This window comes from Choloepus didactylus, chromosome 19, assembly GCF_015220235.1.
Source record: "Choloepus didactylus isolate mChoDid1 chromosome 19, mChoDid1.pri, whole genome shotgun sequence".
Classification (NCBI taxonomy): Eukaryota; Metazoa; Chordata; class Mammalia; order Pilosa; family Megalonychidae; genus Choloepus; species Choloepus didactylus.
This window is the reverse complement of record NC_051325.1, coordinates 15,783,232-15,803,164: the sequence shown is the minus strand read 5'-3', so window position 1 is coordinate 15,803,164 and position 19,933 is coordinate 15,783,232. Positions and strand designations below refer to the sequence as shown.

The 19,933-nt window shown below is 37.9% G+C and overlaps 3 protein-coding genes across 4 annotated transcripts in view; 2 read left to right on the top strand and 1 right to left on the bottom strand.

Moving 5' to 3' along the window:
- POLR3F (RNA polymerase III subunit F) overlaps nucleotides 1–11,394 on the top strand; it is a 27,526-nt gene extending 16,132 nt beyond the window's left edge. The window contains exons 6-9 of one of the 2 annotated variants that reach the window (XM_037811226.1): nucleotides 6,368–6,511; nucleotides 6,730–6,837; nucleotides 8,307–8,498; nucleotides 9,485–11,394. In XM_037811226.1, the coding sequence (XP_037667154.1) occupies nucleotides 6,368–6,511; nucleotides 6,730–6,837; nucleotides 8,307–8,498; nucleotides 9,485–9,562 (522 nt within the window). In that variant the 3' untranslated portion in view covers nucleotides 9,563–11,394. The remainder of the gene's footprint in view (nucleotides 1–6,367; nucleotides 6,512–6,729; nucleotides 6,838–8,306; nucleotides 8,499–9,484) is intronic. The other variant, XM_037811227.1, reaches the window with a different exon arrangement.
- LOC119515360 (heterogeneous nuclear ribonucleoprotein D-like) lies at nucleotides 3,386–4,672 on the top strand. The gene has a single exon (XM_037811229.1). The coding sequence runs from the start codon at nucleotides 3,486–3,488 to the stop codon at nucleotides 4,389–4,391; it is 906 nt and encodes a 301-aa protein (XP_037667157.1). The 5' UTR covers nucleotides 3,386–3,485; the 3' UTR covers nucleotides 4,392–4,672.
- Nucleotides 9,687–19,933, bottom strand: RBBP9 (RB binding protein 9, serine hydrolase). The gene is made up of 5 exons (XM_037811230.1): nucleotides 19,725–19,933; nucleotides 18,435–18,477; nucleotides 17,639–17,744; nucleotides 14,909–14,994; nucleotides 9,687–14,067 (listed from the first exon to the last, which is right to left on the bottom strand). Exons 1-5 carry the CDS (start codon nucleotides 19,821–19,823, stop codon nucleotides 13,841–13,843), a joined length of 561 nt encoding a protein of 186 aa, XP_037667158.1. The 5' UTR covers nucleotides 19,824–19,933; the 3' UTR covers nucleotides 9,687–13,840.

Here is a 19,933-nt window from a genome sequence, read left to right as displayed (position 1 = left end):
AAGATACTGAAAGAGAAAAACCGCCAACTAAGAATCCTATATCCGACAAAACTGTCCTTCAAATATGAGGAGGAATTTAAAATATTCTCTGACAAACAGACAATGAGGGAATTTGTGAACAAGATACCTGCTACAGGAAATACTAACGGGAGCACTACAGACAGATAGCAAAAGAGAGGAGAGAGGTTTGGAACACAGTTTTGGGTGATGGTAGCATAGCAATGTAAGTACACTGAACAAAGATGACTATGAGTATGGTTGAAAGAGGAAGGTTAGGAGCATGTGGGACACCAGAACAAAAGAGGAAAGATAAAGACTGGGATTGTGTAACTCTGTGAAACTTATAGTGCTCAACAATTGTGATAAAATATACAAATATGTTTTTATATGAGGGAGAACAAATGAATGTCAACCTTCCAAAGTTTTATAAATGGGGGGTATTGGGGGAAAAATACAATCAATGCAAACTAAAGACTATAGTTAAGAGAAACATTGTATTATGCTTCCTTTAATGTAACAAAGGCAATATACCAAAGGTAAATGCCTTTAAGACGGGGGACATAAGGGAGGGGTACGGGACTCTTGGCATTGGTGATACTGTCAGACTCTTTTACTCTAGTTTGTCTTTCCTTTCATTGCTTTTTAGCTGTCATGTTTTCTTTTTTCTTTTTCTTTTGTCCCTCTAACTTCTTTGACTCTTCCTCCTCCTTTGCAGAAGAAATGGAGATGTCCTTATATATATATAGTGGTGATGATGGTAAATACATAAATATGTAACTATAAAGGGAACCATCGATTGTGTACTTAGGACAGAAAGTATAGTGGGTGAACAAAACTGTCTTTAAAAAAAACGGGTTTCTGAAGAAACCTTGAAGGCACTACATTGAGTGAAATAAGTCAGACACATAAGGACAAATATTGCATGGTCTCACTGTTATGAACTAATTATAATATGTAAACACATAGACATGAAATATAATTTAACAGGATATAGAATGAGGCTAAAGAATGGGGAGTGGTTGCTTATTATGAGCAGAATGTTCAACTAGGTTAAACCTAAGTGTTTGGAAGTGGGAAGAGGTGACGGTAGCATGTTATTATGAGAATAACTTAACAGTGCTGAGTGGTGTGTGAAGCTTAGAGTCATGTATGTCACCAGAAAGGAAGTTGGAGGTTAAAAGATGGGAATGTATAAAACAATCTTGTAGTTGACAGTGTCCTTGCTTAATGGTACAAATATCAGAAATCTCTCTCATGAACTAGAACAAATGTATGACACTATAACTAGAAGCTAATAATATAGGGTATATAGGGAAAAAATATACCTATTGCAAACCATGTACTATAGCTAACAGTATTTTAACATTCTTTTGTCAACAGTAACAAATATACTATACCAGTACTATGTCGGTAATGGAGGCGGGGGTAGTTAGGAGTAGGGGAGGAATTGAGTTTTCTTTTTTGTCTTTATTTCTTTTCTGGAGTAATGGAAATGTTCTAAAAATTGGGGAAAAAATTGTGGTGATAGATGCACAGCTGTGTGATGGTATTGTGAGCATTTGATCATGCATTTCGGATCTTTGGATAATTGTATGGTATGTGACAAGCTCAATAAAATTTAAAAACAAAAAACAACTCGCCAAGAAATTGAAGAGAAAGGAACACTCCCTAATTCATTCTATGAGGCCCACATCACCCTTATACTAAGCCAAATAAAGTTATCACAAATAAGAAAATTGCAGACCAATATGTCTTATGAACATTGATGCAAAAATCATCAACAAAATACTCACAAACTGAATCCAACAGTAAAGTAAAAGAATTATGCCCCATGATCAAGTGGGATTTATACCAAGTATGCAAGGGTGGTTCATCATGAAACATAAGAAAGTCAATTAATGTACTATACCACCTTAACAGAATGAAAGAAAAAAAACCATGATCATGACAATTGATGCAGAAAAGGTATTTGACAAAATTTAGCATCCCTTCTTGATAAAAGCACTAGAAAACTAGGAATAGAAGGAAACTTTCCCAACACTATTAAGGTTATATATGATAAAACGCACAGCTAACATGGTGAAAGACTGAAAACTTTCCCTCTAATGTCAGGAACAAGATAATGATGCCCACTGTTACCACTGTTAGGCAGCATTGTACTGGGAATTCTAGTCAGAGCAGTTGGCAAGAAAAAGAAAGAAGAGCATCTAAATTGGAAAAGGAGAAGTAAAACTTCCCCTGTTTTTAGATGACATGATCCTATGTACAGAAAATACTGAAAAATCCACAAAAAAAGCTACTTGAACTACTAAACAAATTTTGCAGAGTGATCAACACCCCAAAATCAGTAGTGTTTCTATACATTGATAGTGAACAATGAACTACAACCCAGTAGCCTTGATTCTTGAAGATGATTGTATAACTGGGTAGCTTACATGGGGTGATAGTGATTGTGAAAACCTTGTGGCTCACACTCTCTTTATCCGGTGTATGGATGGATGAGTAGAAAATGGGGACAAAAACTAAATGAAAAAATAGGGTGGGATGGGGGGAATGGAATGATTTGGATGTTCTCTTTTACTTTTATTATCTTTTTGGTGTAAGGAAAATGTTCAGAAATTGGGGTGCTGAATGCACAGCTATATGATGGTACTGTGAACAGTAGATTGTATACCATTGATGATTGTGTGGTATGTGAATATATCTCAATAAAACTGAATTTAAAAAATATATCCCTGCCAAAAAGAAAACACACCAAAAAACAAACAAAACAAAACAAAACAAAAAACAAAGCTGGCTGAACAACTATATAGTGGTACTGTGGATAATCGGTTGTACACTGGATGACTGTAGGGTATGTGACTATATCTCAATAAAACTGTATTTAAAAAAAAAGAAAATAGAAAAATATCTTTGTAGTCATGGGTGGGCAAGGATTATAGGACAAAAAAGGAACTAATCATAAAATGACTTATTGGGTATCAGCGAAAGTAAAAATTTATGCTCTTCAAAAAATTACATTTAAAGGAAATGAAAATTGACATGGGCTAAGAAAAAATATTAATACATTTATTTAACAAAGAATTTCTCTTCTGTATTTGTGTGTGTGTATTCCTACAAATTAGTAATAAAATGACAACCCAGTTAAAAAACAACAAAAAAAAAACAAAGCTGGCTGAGAAACTCACAACCAAGAAGCCCCTAAAGGAGACATGATGAATAAATGTATCCTGGATGTGATTCTGGAACAGAAAAAGAATGTTAAGGAAAAACTGAGGAAATCTGAATAAAATATGGGATTTACTTAAGGGTGATGTCTCAATATTCGTTCACTTATTTGTGACAGATGTACCATACTAATATAAAATGTTAATAGGGGGCTCTTCCGCCGCCATTTTAAATCCAGCTCCATACAACGCTCCGCTGCCGCCGCTACTGGTACTCGGTCTGCGCGCCAGCACCCCCCTACCGACAGTTCCGCCACCATGGAGGACATGAACGAGTACAGCAACATAGAGGAATTCGCAGAGGGATCCAAGATTAACGCGAGCAAGAATCAGCAGGATGACGGTAAAATGTTTATTGGAGGCTTGAGCTGGGATACAAGCAAGAAAGATCTGACTGAATATTTGTCTCGATTTGGAGAGGTTGTAGACTGCACAATTAAAACAGATCCAGTCACTGGAAGATCAAGAGGATTTGGATTTGTGCTTTTCAAAGATGCTGCTAGTGTTGATAAGGTTTTGGAACTGAAAGAACACAAACTGGATGGCAAATTGATAGACCCCAAAAGGGCGAAGGCTTTAAAAGGGAAAGAACCCCCTAAAAAAGTTTTTGTGGGTGGATTGAGCCCAGATACTTCTGAAGAGCAAATAAAAGAATATTTTGGAGCATTTGGAGAGATCGAAAATATTGAACTTCCCATGGATACAAAAACAAATGAAAGAAGAGGATTTTGTTTTATCACATATACAGATGAAGAGCCAGTAAAGAAATTATTAGAAAGCAGATACCATCAAATTGGTTCTGGAAAGTGTGAAATCAAAGTTGCACAACCCAAAGAGGTATATAGGCAGCAACAGCAACAACAGAAAGGAGGAAGAGGAGCTGCAGCTGCTGGACGAGGTGGTACAAGGGGTCGAGGACGAGGTCAGGGCCAAAACTGGAACCAAGGATTTAACAACTATTACGATCAAGGATACGGAAATTACAATAGTGCCTATGGTGGTGATCAGAACTATAGTGGCTATGGCGGATATGATTATACTGGGTATAACTATGGGAACTATGGATATGGACAGGGATATACAGACTACAGTGGCCAACAGAGCACATATGGCAAGGCATCTCGAGGGGGTGGCAATCACCAAAACAATTACCAGCCATACTAAAAGAGGACCTTGGAGAAAAGAGGAGGAAATACTAAAGTAACCCATCTTGCAGGACGATGTTGAAGATTGGTCTTCTGTTGATCTAAGATGATTATTTTGTAAAAGACTTTCTAGTGTACAAGACACAACTGTCCAACTGTATATAGCTGCCAATTAGTTTTCTTTGTTTTTACTTTGTCCTTTGCTATCTGTGTTATGCCTCGGTGTGGATTTGTTTATACAAATTTTATTTGTATGATTTCATGTTAAACCTCAAATAAATGCTTCCTTATGTGATTGTTTTTCTGTGTCAGGTACTAAATAGCTCTGTAAAAATGTAATTTTAAATAAGCAATAATGAAGGCATGGTTTATTTTGTAGGGAATGTTGGTCCATAGGGAGAAACAGTGGTCCTTTATGAATAGCCAGTCAGTATCATCCTGTTCCCATTTTTGTAGATGTGTTCTATGCTCTAGGCTTCCTCTACCTGTTATCCTAGGCTTCTACCACATTGTTGAATAATATCCTCCATCCGTATCTGGAGACATGGTCACGGTATTGAGACTTGCTGGTAGACCATGAGTCTTCCTGAATTGCATTTTCAAGAAACAATAGCTTTTTAATGAGACAAAACATGGCAGTGGCTCCTTATGAATAGAAAAGATTTTGTGTTCCTATTTGGAAAGTTGTTTATTACGACTCATTCTTTGATTTCCGAGTCAGTGGTCTCCTAGAAAGAGCTTTAGATAATAACAATATTACAATTTTAACTTTGTTTTACAATATCTCCAGATATATACACAGGGAGAGAACACTGTGAAACTTGCAGGAGCTATATGTAACTGAATTTAAGAGTTTCAAAAGTAGTTAGCAAATTTAAAGGATTTTGGCATAGGAATAAATATACCCATTAAAATTGGACCAAAAATTGGTTAATCTTGGTAAGATATTTGAAGTAGTGGCAAAGTAAAATGGTGTTAGGCCACAGCCACCACTGAACTGAACAAAGTTTTTTCCATTAGGCATTCTTAGGGAGCTGTAATGGAGTTAACTGCTCCTGTGGTGTAAATTATTAGGAAAAAAGTTGTGGTAGTAAATCCCATCATTTTAAGTGCAATTGCATGAGTCTGAGTAGTTAAGCATTTCCATATTCAGACATAGGAAGGAGTAGTGGAAAAGAAATAACTTTAAGTCTTTTGTATATTAGTACAAATATTTTTTAAGTGTTGACAGTTTTTTATCATTACAGCAGATCTCCCTGGTCTTGGAGGATTTTTTGGGTAAATAGATCCAAACTTTGAATTTTGTGTTCAGTATAGTTAATTGGGTTTATGGAAGTTTGTTTCCATGGTTGCACATTAGCCTGCTGGGATCATTAAGAAAAATAATTAACTTACTCAGATGCACACATGCAAACCAGTTGATTTCACAAACTACTTTTTATGTTGAACCCGCTGTTAAAAGTTTGGTGCCTGCAACGTTTCTATGATGTTTGTATTTGCTGGGCTATTAAGTTTCAATGCTCTTAGCCTTGTTTGTTTCTTTGTTGCTGTTCGACCTTATAACCTAGGCCAAGTACCAATGTTGGCTATCACAAGGGATTCTCTGTTCTTTAAACGCAACCTTAGGGAACTGAAGGGAGATTGTTTCATTTTAAGTTGTATTGTCAAAGTCAGTAGGTGCAGTGTCTTTAGGGTAGTAAATCCTGTAAATTCAAATTTATGATTAGGTGACAAGCTGACATTGAGATTGTCCTTTCCCTGATCAAAAGTAAATAAAGGCTTTTTAAAAAAAAATAATAATAAAAAAAATAAAATAAAATAAAATGTTAATAGGGGAAACTGGGTGTGGGGTATATGGGAACTCTGTATTGTTGTCGCAATATTTCTAAATTCCAAAACTGTTCTAAAATATAAAGTTTATTATTTAAAAATAATCTTAGTTTTTGGAGGCCATTATCTTCTAAATACATCAGCTTTACCTGTTTTTCTCCCTAGGCCTCAAAAAAGAAGGTGTATATGCTCTATAACCTGCAGCCAGACCGGTCTGTGACTGGTGGGGCTTGGTACAGTGACCAAGATTTTGAATCCGAATTTGTAGAGGTGCTTAACCAACAGTGTTTTAAATTCCTACAAACCAAGGTGAGGCACAAGAGAGGAAACATCACGAGAATTTTATTTTTTAAACTTTCTTCATAAAGAGTGTTTAATCTTATATATCATTGTATAGACATTTGAAAATACTGAAGTTGGTCATTCTTACTAAACAAAATATGTTCTGTTGTTGGTTTGACTGTATAAATTGTAACCAGTAAACACCAATATTCTCACTGAGATTTCTCATGCCTGTACCCTTATAGGCAGAAACAGCACGGGAGAGCAAACAGAATCCGATGATACAAAGAAATAGCTCATTTGCTTCATCACATGAAGTGTGGAAATATATCTGTGAATTGGGGATCAGTAAGGTCAGACTTCACTTTACCTTTTCATATAATTTTCATCTTACTGTTTTCCACTTATTCTTCATAGTTTACAGAGTATCCCAGACATGTTTGGTTGATCCAGAACTGTTTCTTCAGGTGATAACTGTGACCATTCTACAGAACCCACTTTGGGAAATATGTCCTAAGCCTTTGGGAAAGGGAGTTGCTATCGGGTACCATCTGATGGACAAGCATAGTTGAGGCCTGGCAGTGCATTTCCCACCCAGAATTCACAAGTCTGTTCTGACAAGTTCTTGACTTTCTCAGGGACATTTCAGCATATGTATGAAATAGCTGTTATCATATCAGTTGCCATTTATTGTTATTTTCCTACATATTAGATGTAAATGGTGTTATTAGCATTTGCTTTTCAAGACCTGTGCTGGATGCTTTTCACAATCAGTGAAGAACTCCAAGTGGCCACTTGAAGAAGTTATTTTTGTTTTCCTGGCCTCATAAAGTAGAAGCTTGGACTATTTGATGTCTAAAGTACCTGTTCCTATCTGCTTAAAGCTGCCATTATGCAAAATACCAGAAATGGATTGGCTTTTATAAAGGGGTTTTATTAGGTTACAAATTTACAATTCTAAGGCCAAAGAAGTGTCCAAACTAAGGCATCAACAAGAAGATATCTTCACTGAATGAAGGCCGCTGGTATCCAGGAACATCTCTGTCAGCTGGGAAGGCACATGGCTGGTGTGTGCTGGTCCTTTGCTTCTGGGTTCTGGTTTCAAAAATAGCTTTCTCCAGAATGTCTCTGGGCTTCTGTCTCTCTTAGCTTCTGTCTCTCTGTGCATCCATGCTTGTTCTCCCAGGGCGTTTCTCTCTAAGCATCTGGGGGTCCTCTCTTAGCTTCTCTGGGCTTCATCTCTTATCTTAGCATCTTCAAATGTCTTTCTCTCTGCATCTCCAATTTTCTGGGTCTGTGTTGGCTCTGAGCTCTCTCTCTCACTCCCTGAGCTGTCTTAAGGACTCCAGTAAACTAATCAAGACCCACCCTGAATGGATGGAGTCACATCTCCATGAAAACAACCTAATCAAAAAATCCCACCCACAATAAGTCTGCACCCACAAGACTGGATTAAAAGAACATGGCTTGTGTGGGGGACATAATAGATTCAAACCAGCACAGTACATTTCTGCTCAAGCATCTTATACATCTCCATTAAATTCTAGCCAAAGAAATGTTACATTCTAAGACTTATGTATTTTACTTAGGAGGATGAAGATGTCAGAATGTCAGAAATGTCAAATTTAGCATGAAGTTAAAAATTCTGTCCTGGCTTTTTGGTGATTTGTGCTAATTTGGACCATTGTTCAGCCTCTTTTTGCTTTAGATTATTCCTCTCCAGAATAATGCTTCCCCTTTCATCCAGGAACTGTGACCCTTTTGTCCAAAAGGATGTCTCTTTGTCCTTTTTGTATCCTTTCTAATGTGTTCCCTTTTTTAGGTAGAGTTGTCCATGGAGGACATCGAAACCATCTTGAATACACTCATTTATGATGGGAAAGTGGAGATGACTATCATCGCTGCCAAAGAAGGCACAGTTGGCAGTGTAGATGGACACATGAAACTGTACAGAGCAGTTAATCCAATCATACTACCTACAGGCTTGGTCCGAGCCCCCTGTGGACTCTGCCCGGTGAGTCCAAGTAGCTTCACTTTATACCTCACTGCCACCAAGTGCGTGTGCCACAGAATGTAACAGAGCAGGCACACTTCAGTCTTTGCTTCAGACTCTTTAGGGTTGACCAAGAACTGCTCAGACCTCCACAATTCAACCTTGATAAATGGGCCTTTACAGAACACATCCCTGCCTTATATTCTTTCTTGGAATTACCAAATTAAAGAAACATGTTTTCTGCTCTTGACCCTGAAATGGGTGGCTTTTGATGAGAGCTAACCACACCCTAAGCAGGGAGGGAACAGGGATTCATGGAGAACCCACCACGGACCAAACATGTTCTTGATGATTCTCATTCTCTCCTACATCTTTCCTGTGTCCCTAGGAACTACTGGTGTTATCTCCCCCTCAAGAGTGAAGGAACTTAGGCTTAAGAAGACCTAAAAGCATATAACTAGAGAAACAACCAGGATTCAAACCCAGAGATGATAATATTCTTTCCTTGAAGCATGCTCCTCTCTTCGTTCATTCCTTCCACGAATAGTTTGAGCACCAACCATGTGCTGTAGGCACTGTCCCAGCCCTCATAGCAAATAGATTCTTGGGCTGCTAGTCTGTGTTTTATTTCAATAAAATTATACTACCTTCCTTGTCTTATACTAGAAAGGTAGCTAAACTTGAAACACTTGGCTTCATATTTATAGGTCTCCCTTCCTGTGTTCCTGTGACCTGAGTAGCCTTTCACCTGGTGAGCAGGTGGACGTGGTCATCTTAATGCTATAGTAAAGGCCTCTCAATAACAACCTCATGATCACCAAGGAGGTCTTATTACAGTGTGTTCCTAAATACAGTCCTAATCCTTTTCAATTTGAAAATCTTGCTTTCAATTAATGGTAGGGTCTTATTAACAGAAATTTTAGTTGTGGTTGACATTTAAGACTGTACTATGATGTAATAGTTTCAAAACTTCAGCTTGACGATAAATTATTTTTTCTTTCTTAAAGGTTTTTGATGACTGCCATGAAGGGGGTGAGATTTCACCATCTAACTGTATTTACATGACGGAGTGGCTTGAATTTTAGTAGAGAACTGTAGACTCTACTGACATTTTGCCAACAAAGTTACTTTGGGAACAAATGATTTAATTAATGATGGAACATCAATGTCCCTGGAAAGCAAACTTCAAAATAATGGATACAGACTTGCTGCTATGAAAAGATGTTTTTATTTATGAAGACTAAATTTATATTGGTAGAATTACCAACAGAATATGAAACAGATAAGGTTAATAATGGAATCTCTTCATTCTTCAAAAAATAAAATATTTTGAAGCCATGGAGAACTGCATCTTTTGAAATTTTCAAGACTTTGTGAGATGGTTCAAGAAAAAAGAAGCCCAAAACCCGTATTTACCAAGAAGTATGATAATGGCTAGAATTTAAAAATGCCCATTTTAAAGTTATTTATAATGTCTTCATTGGCTATATTTTACATCTGGTCTGCTGCCATCATTTCTGCCATCTGTTTATACAGTGATTACATGGAGAAGAAAGTAAAAGTGGTGGAAGCAGGAAATACAAGGGCAGTATAGAAACTTAATCAATGATTAATTCCTTTTTATGTCAAAAATATTCTTTCAGAGGATTATACCACCTGACTTCAAACACAAATGATGACTACTACCAAGGATACAATGCTTTCAGCATATAAATATTATCATTCTCATTCTAAAGGGATTACTTCCACTGTTCCATCCTCTATAAAATGTCCTAAGTTTCACTCTGTGGTTCAGTTACATTGCTTGCTGGAATTTTCCCCCTAAATTATTTAATATTTAATCATTTAACTAAAATTAAAACTAAAAGTAATCTGTTACCCTTCACTCACACTCTGTTTTGGAGGATACCATTCTTTTCTTGTCATGTGAATTTTCAATTAATGTTTCCTTCCCTCATTCTGTTCTAAAAACTTCATTGTCTAATATGTTTAAGTTGAATGTAAATTTAGAAAGTCATCATAATTGTCCTTAGTTGTAGTAGCACTTTCAATTCCAGTCTTCAGCCATATAGAAAATGCTAAATTATTTGATGTTGCACAGAAATTAGTTGTAAGGCTGTTTATGATTTCAGCTGTACTGTCATTTGTAACTCCACTTAAAGGTTTCTGTGTCCAGGCCAAAAGCCTGGAACCAACAGAAAAGGATTCATTCTCAGCTACTAAGTCCTGGGTTCTAACACCAGTTTGGAGACACCCTTAGTGGACAACATCATAAAGGCTGTTTTGAGATCAATGGGATCAGTTAAAACAAACTCAGCTCGGTAACCAATTTTTAGGAACCAAATGAATTCTGTGACCAGCTCTTTAGAATTAGTGTTTGATGACACTAGCTCTTTGAAACAAAGATCATTTCAAGTGTCAGATTTATATAAGATACAGAAGAATCTGGGAGCCTCAAACTATAGAGAGAGGTTTCTCTTCCACCCCCCATGGGAGATGGAATGGTAAGAACAATGTCTGTCCTTCCTCTATGTGACCTGGCCCATCCTAGAGCCATTAGTTTTATTTATTAAGAAAACTGGACTTGGAGGAGAGTTAGAAGTAGAGAGAAGGAACTAGTTTATGTTTTAAATAAAGACTTTGCAACATGTCTTGATAACCAGAGATTCATTTTTAAAGTTTACAATCAATGGCTAAAGCATAAAAGTACTCCTTGCCTCACCAGAATAGAGACCCTTCTAACTTTTTTCCCCATAGCATGTTTTTCATCCTGAATATTAACTGATGGGAAAAGAAACAGTAATTTAAGAATACAGAACCTCTGATGAATAGGTGTTTATCCTACAGGAGCAAAGTGTGACCAAAAGAAATTGGTCAATTTATTTAAACTAAAAAATAAAGTTGAGTGAAATCCTAATGCTTACAGTGTGATTTCTATTTAGTATTAGGTATTTTGCTCACCTGAGAATGGATAGTCCCTAGAGTCTGGTGAAGCCCTTCTGTGTTTAATAATGAGCCACAGAGAAGCAAAGAGAATCATGGGAGTTCAGGATTCCATGGTTTTAAGTGAATAGTTTATACGGGCTCATTCCATGAAATTCTTCTGATCTACTTTGGAGATGAGTGCATTTTGTGGAACTGTGATTTTGATGGTGATCAACTACGCAAAACAGTCAAATGAAAATAATTTCAAACGGAGTAATTTGTACTTTGAACATCTATTCAATACTAGATGGCAGGTGAAGAAAGAATATAAACTACATGCCTTAGACCAGTGCTATCCAATAAAGCTTTCTACAATGATAGGAATATTCCATACCGCTGTCCAGTATAGCAGCCTCTAGCCACACGTGGCTGCCAAGCACTTGAAATGTGGCCAGCATGACTTAGGAACTGGAATTTTAATTGTAAAGCCCATATTGGGCATCACAGCTTGACAATCATACGGGTCTATCTTAATTCTTTTTACAGGAAAGAAGAATATCAGAATTATTTCTCAGTTGTGTATATTTGTTTTTTTCTATGGGGAAGAGGACAACAAAATATGAACTGTCATTTGTAGAAGTTTTTAGATTTTTAAAAAGGAGTTCAGAAAACAAGGCAGAGAATAAGTAATTTAAAAAGTAATTAAAATAAAAAAATAAAAAATAAAAGTAATCAAATAAGTAATTAAAAAAGAATCCAACTTAGATTATATGCTTGTCCAAATCAATGTTAAATAGCCTCTTGAAGAGTACTATTATCTAACTGACTTATTTAATTTGCTTTTCACTAACTTGTCAAATACACTGTTTTAAATCTTCATTACTTCTAGTTACAAAAATAATCTATGTTCAGTGTAACAAATAATGCCCAGGTACATAATTATAGTAAAAAAGGGATGCCAAATTCCCATTTCCCCAAAATAACTGCCATTAAAAGTTCAGAGTTTCTTTCCAGACTTTTTCTCTAAGCACCCTGAAAAACCAACAGCCTTTTCAGGATAAACCAAAAGGCTTTTCAGGATAAACCAATGGCTCTGAATCCCCTTTAGGCCTTCACAGTGTGGGAATTCACATTACTGCAGAACATCAGGTTCTGCAACATCAAGTGTGAATTCAATTCACTGGGAATAGTTTGAGGTAATACTTAAGGATCACAACAGCCAAAAAATGTTGGGAAATGATAAAAAAAGAAAATTTTTTTTGAGGGAGAATGATCAGGGAAAAATGGAATGATTCTTGAGAGACATCTAAAAACCATGGAATTTAAAAGCTATAACATTTTAAGGACAAAATTTGAGGTATGAAGTTACTTTTAAAAATACTTGAGACTTCATAACAAAATCCAAACTGTTCCCATGATTTCCACCTTTTAAATTACGTTCATTTTGTTTATTTTAGGCTTTTCTCAGGCTTTCTATGGAATCTAAAAGCACCTGGCCAAGTTAATGTTTACAGTAAAGGTCTTAAATGGATGGCTTGGGTTTGTTTGGCTTGCAGTGTTTGTAAAGTTTTTATTTACACTGTAGTTGCCAACTAACATAATCCATATGTAAATGGACATAAAGCATACATATATGTTCCCTGAATTTTAAACCAGCCATATGAAGATTCTTCCCTCCAAAAAAATCAGAAGACTGGTAAATCCTTTCCACAGTCACACATAGCAAAACTCCCCTGATCACCTGAGTAGTGGCTGCCTCCTTTAGAAAGGACATAAACTCTCCAGATTATCCTAATCTGTGCTTTCTTATAGTCTTACACTGGTACAGACTACTGTACTCACTTATATTCTCTGCCTGACTTGTGCAGATCCCTGACTCAGAGCATCCTAGTGTATCATTCTCTCTCAAGGTGTTCAAAGGCCCAGGGGACAGAGTGTCAAAAGGTGAGCACTAGTCTGGGGATGACACCTTGGGCCAGCTTGAAACAGCAGCTAACGTTTTGACTTCCAAGCCAACACTCTGCACCCTCACTCGTGTTTTCTTTCCCCAATAAAATAGCAAGGTTTGTTCTATTTCAAAGAGTGCAACTCCTAAAACAAACATGAGACTTACTTAGTTTTAATCTAGACTGGGTTTCAGGAAACCCGGGTTCTAGTTTTTACTTGTCCACTTTAGACAAGGGCAGTTAAGCTGTCCTTATGTCCCTTATCAAGTTGAAAAACATTGCTTTAATTCATAGCTGTTTAGATTTAGATTCTGTAGAAAATGGAAGTGCTATTTGTAAATTAGTTTGAGCAATGAAACTGTTTGTGTTTGTTTCTCAGGCATTTCTGGAACTGAACTTGATCTTTTATGTGTCTAGTAACTGTCTAGTATATAATAGATATTATTGCTGTACTTAACATATTGGGAAGCAAAAGAGCAAAAATCATCCTGTCTATTCTGGTACTTTCAGCATAGACTTTACCACACTAATCAGTTCATGAAACTCAGTGTTCTGAAAGTGGCCACGATCAGTGAATTTGTACAGTTTGGCTTCCAACCTATCAGCAACTTCTTGTTGCTCTTTCCAGGGAAGGAAAGGATCATCCGTGGACCCAAACTGCACAATGTGAGAGCAGTTGGCCTTGATCTTCTCCCACTGCCAGGGACGGTTGAAGTATCCTATGGGAAAAAAATAACCTATCAGTGCCCATGGATGATCTCCATTTGGGAATATCTAGAACAGACCCTGCAGAGACTCAAAGAATCAGAACCTGCTAAGTGTTAAGTTAGAAGCACTTTTTTTTTGTTTTCAAATCTGTAGGGCTTGATATCATAACTATTTGTGAAGAGGGAGTATATGGGTCAAATAAAATCAGGCCTAGAGGTTCAATTCTAGACCATGGGTTGGAAAGAGGTCTACTACCTCTCAAGGGCCTAACTTCTATCCAAAAATGGGTGGTTAATATTTCTTGCATGCTACTGGATGGATTATTTTAACCTAGCTAGAAGGCAGTACTACATTATAACCTGAGCAGCCCCAGTGACTAAGGGCTTTGCTGGAGTTTCTGCCTTAGGGGGGAAGGAAGGAAAAGAACCCAGATGCCATTGTTTGTGTTCTCCATCTCAGTGGTTGGCTCCACTCCACCTCTGTTGGATGCTGATGGTGATATTGCTCTTTGTCCTTTCTCCCTTGCCTCGTAACAGAACAGGACGGTGGTGGGGAGCTGGATGCATTTGTTTTTCTTTCCATTGCAGTGTGTGACATTTTCTTTTAAAAATTAGTTCATTAGAATGAACTTAGACTGGAAGATAATAAGGACTACGTTGTTTTTGTTGGCCACATAACCAAGGAAAAAAGAGAATATAAGGAATAAAAAAGTGGGAAACTGCCAAAGATGAAAGAATAAGAAATTTAGAAACAATAAATGGTATGGGAGGAATGGATGATGAAATAAGAAAATGGGATTCAGAATGAAGGAATTCGAAGGGAAAAGGAAAAGCCCAAAGAAATCACACTTACCACTTGCCCGCTCATTTTCATTCCCCAGGTCTGATGTGTAGGCAGCCACTAATATAACAGCATAGACTTGATGTGTCTCTGCATATCTGGGGAAGGAAGAGTTATGTCAGCTAACTTTTAATGTTCAAATCTGATCACCAAGAAGTCAATAAACCACTAAAAAATCATTTGATTGAGCTTACAGAAAGCATGTGCTATATCCTTTTGAGGTCAATGTGAACAGTAGCAAGGGAACTGCAGAACTATAAGCCCAGTGTCTAATCTTTCCACTGGGGCTACTTGGTGAGCTCCTACTCATTTTTCAAGGTAGTCCAAACCTCTTCTGCAATCCTTTCCAGATAAATAAGAAAAGTTTTATCACTGTCTTTGATGTGGAGCATAAATTCCAACTTCAGTATACATCAGCATTACTTCGGGACCTGGTTAACATGTAGAGCTCAACCCCAGGGCATGTGATTCAGAGGGTTGGGGTTGGAGCCCAGGAATCTCCATTTCAAAGCATGATACCTCCCCCAACCCAGGTGACTGAAATGCAAGTGGTCCATGAACCATATTTTAAGAAACACTGTACAATACCAGAAATGTACCTCTGTAACCACATTCCACACTGCACTGGCTTACTCATTTGCACTGTATTACACCCTTCTCTCCCAGGAAACTCTTAGCTCCTTAAGACAGACATGCATGAGCCTTCTTGGTTTTTGTGTCCCTGGTGCCTGGTAGAGTGTCAACAAATAGACACTCAGCTATCTGCTAACAGTTCACTCACTCAGCAAAGACTGAGCTAAGGAAAGACATGGGATGACGATTATTTCAAGAGGCCTTCATGACAGGTCAGATTTAGGGTTTGCATTTTGCTCTTGGGCCCAAACTTTTTTCTCACTCTTTTATTTAAAAAATTTTTTCCCAGCTATGGAGAAGTTGAACCACCTACATTGATTAATTTTGCCATATTTTCATCCCTTATATTTAAGCACATATCTCCTAATAACAAGACCATTCTCTTACATAACCACAGTACCATGATTCACTCAATAAATTTAATATTGATACTGTCATACTATCTATATTTAGTTTTTCCCAACTGTACCAAAAATGGCCTTTAAACTTTTTTTTTTTCAGTCCTAGATCCAGTCAACACTGCATTTGGTTGTCTGCTCCTTCAATTTTTTGTATTTTAAATGACATTGACATTTTAAAAAGAGTCTAGGCCAGTTGACCTAAACTGGATTTGTCTGTTTCCTTGTGATTACATAGAGGTTAAACTTTTTTGGCAAGAATACTACACATAAGATGTGACCTTCCCATTCCCCATCACATTAGGGATACATGATGCCAGTTTTTCCCATTATTGGTGAGGTTAAGTTTGGTCACTTGATTAAGGTGACAGTCATCAGATCTCTCCAGTGTAGACACAATTTCCCTTTTTTGACTAGTAAGTAATCTGAAGGGTGATTTTCCATGACTGTGCCAATATCCTGTTCCCCTACAACCTTGTCCACCTTATATTTAGAAATAAGTCTTTGGAAGGTTGCTCACAATCCTGCAGTAAGCTTCAAGGGTCTTTAAAAGAAGGTGTGTCTTCATTAGCCAACAGCCTGAGAAAAACTCAGTTGGCCTTGAATTGCATCAGATTTCAACAATAAAGTGGTCTCATCTTCATTTTCCAGACAACCTCTGGCAGCTTATAAACATGGCTTACACTGTCACTCCACCTTGAAAAGCATTATTATTCTTGTAGCTTGGATAAGTGTCGCTGAATGGTTATGGAATTTGGATGATTCCAAGAATAGCAACTCATGTGACATCTGAAGTGAGAGGCTATGCAAATAAAAACTATAGTCCTGTTATCTAGTCTAACAAATGTGGAAGAAACCCAACCCTAATAGGCTTATTGAGCCAGTAAATTCCTACCCCACACACTTTTTTAGGCTAACAGGCAGATGTGCCCATGAATCCTAAGGATGGAGGGGTGGAGAGGAGGTGGGGGTATCAGCCCCCACTCTCCAACAAATATCTATTGAGCACATACCATATAACCCCGTTCTAGACACTGGGGTTTCATAACTAACAAAACAAAGTCTCAACCTCATGTAACTTACCTTCTATTGGCAAGAGACAGAAAGGAGAAATAAACAGGATGTCAACTGGTGATGAGTGCTACAGAGAACAGTAAGAGGGATCAGAGCTGGTGGGGCAAGTCCAGTTCCATGTGGTATGATTAGGGAAGGCCTCACTGATAGGGTGACACTCAAGCAGACTTACAGGGAAGGAACAAGCCAAGCAGATATGTGGAGGAAGAATGTTCACAAATAGAACAGCAAGTGCAGGTACAAGGTACGTATGTACTTGCCTTGTTGAAGGAACAGCAGAGAGGTCAGTAAACCAGACTCGGGGCAGTCAAGAGGAGACAATATAGATGACATCTGAGCTAGTGGGGACCCTGAAGGCCCAAGATTTTTTCTAAGGGTGATGGGAAGCTGCTGGGGTTTGGAGCACCAGAGTGATGCGATATAAGTTTATGTTTTAAAAGGAACACACTGGCTTCATCCCAGTAGGGGCACCATTTAAAAAGAATCAAACCCAGAAAGGGATTAGGAAAGATTATGTCACCACTTTTGGGATCAGCACTGTTTCCTCTACACAAGAAACCTAAGACACACACAAGGTATTTCCCGAGCAAACAAGGCTGGAACATGTGCAGGTGTGGGCAATTCAACAAGATCTTACCTCATGGCAGCAATGGCCCCAGAACTGTGGCCTATGATGATGGTCTTGTCATCACAGTGGAGCTCCGTCTCCATGAAGGGCAGCCAGATGCTCTCTCGAGCCATAACTAAGGTTCAGGGTAGAGAAGAGAGTCTATCATTTGATGGGGATAATCTCAGTCTAATGCTGCCCCACCTTTCTAAGAGAACTACAGGACCACCATGGGAGATGGGGCTGTTTTAATGGTGCCAGAGATCTATGTGCTACTGTTTGAAAGGTCCATATCTGTAGTTTTGGTAAGTAGTTTTGTTTTTATTTTTTACCATGTTCTTGTAAGAAACTACTGAGGAAATAATGAAATATAACTAAACTTTTCATGTAAACTTTCAAACTGGAGGAAAAAAACAAAACAAAACAAAACAAAACCTTGACACATTCTTTCTAAAATTCACATACATAAATATTCTTTCTTTCCAAAAAGGAAGTTCCAAGGACAAGTTATAAACATGCCCAGAACAAAAGTGGCAATATTAGGATCTCAAATAGATGCTGTAACATTTTATCATGTCTCTGCCTCAAATGGAACACCTACAAATTTTCAGAAAGTTAGTTGCCTTGCCTTAAAAATATTTGTTAACTTCTAGAAGGGAAAATCACGTTGATTACAAAGTTGAAAATTAAATTTTACCAAACCCCAGGTGCTTTTCCTGATTCTTACTACAATTTCCTATGTTATTATTATTATTATGGGTTTGGAAAATGGTGAGCTCAAAAATTCAGCAAGATGAGTTTATTTATAAACAAGTTTAAAACTTACATGGGTCAGGCATGTTTTTAGCCAAACACTGGAAACCAGGTATCTGTGATATGAGGGAGGGGAAAGAAAACTATAATAAAGAGCTTAATTACAACTAATACTTTGCCAACAAGAAATGAGATACCTGATATGATCTTGAGCAACTCAATAACTGTTTTCTTACAGCTTATGAAAAGAATTGGGTTAAATGCTATCGGATTACATATGAATTTACAAGCCCTCCTTATCAACTCCATCTGTAGTATTCTATCTAGCCAGTTCTGTAGCTCTTACATAGAGACCTATATCTGTATTTGTACATCTACACTTACCGTTACATGCATATATCTATAGAGAAGGAATGTGACCTAGCCAGACTGACTTGTGGCCGAAAAGACTATGTGCTACGGAGTAAGTTAAACATGGTTCAGAAAGTTGAGGACCCCATCCTTTTGGACAGCTCCAGCCCTGCCCTTTTAGCCTTTTGCCTTTTTTGAACAGCTCCAGCCCTGCCCTTTTGGTTTGTAGCTCTGGCCATGGTTTTCAACCACAATCCTGGAATTCTGTTCTGGAGTCCTACTCTGGAAGATGGCAAACCGGGAAGCTTATCTTATTACCTGATTATGGAAGAAGGTGAAAAAAAAAAGTGAGTTGCATGAGACAACTTGCAGGATACCATTTTTACAAAGCTCACAAAGAAGCCAAATTAAATAACATATTGTTTAAAGGATACAAACATAGGTGGTAAAGGTACTTCAGTTTTTAAAAAGGGAAGCAAATAAAAAATCCAGATTTCAGGACGGCAGAGGGATGGGATAGGGGCGACATACAGGTGACTTGAAAGATATTGGTAGTGGATTCTCAGGTATTTATTACCTTATTAGGCTTCATAATTTACACGTGTTACATACATCTCTGTATTAAATATTACATAATGATTAAAAAAAAAAAAAAACTACGGTAGGAAGCAATGAAAATAGATAAAAAAATCACTTGGGAAAATCCCAAATCTGAAATGGCAACAAGTATGAGGAAGGCAATGGGGGCTCGATTTCTGTAGTATATTTTTGTGTCTCTTTCTAACTGGTACCTTTTGGTCTAACGACTGAGCCCTCAGAAAAGTCTTCTAGGCAGTTTTACGAACCAAAATTCTGACCACCAGTTCTAGGACCCACTGAAAAGTTGAAGAGCGGGCAGCAGGGGAGAGGAATGAAAACACAGCGAGTACTGTCAGGGGGCCGGGGGCACGTTCGAACCTCAATCTTCCCTCCCTTCCTCTATTCCCCTCCAGCTCGAGGCTGCGTCTCTTACCTGCTCCAGCCCCTTTCTCACCCAGCCATACCAGCCGTGCGTGGCCACATCCCCGCCTCCGTTCCCGGGAACAATGACAGCCTTGCTAGGAGAAGCCATGAGCGCAGGGATGACAGCGACCCCAAAGCAGCAGCTCCAACCCAGCTCAGAGCGCTAGGCGGCTTCCGACCGCGCCGACCGAGGCCTCCTGGGAACTGTAGTTCGGGCGC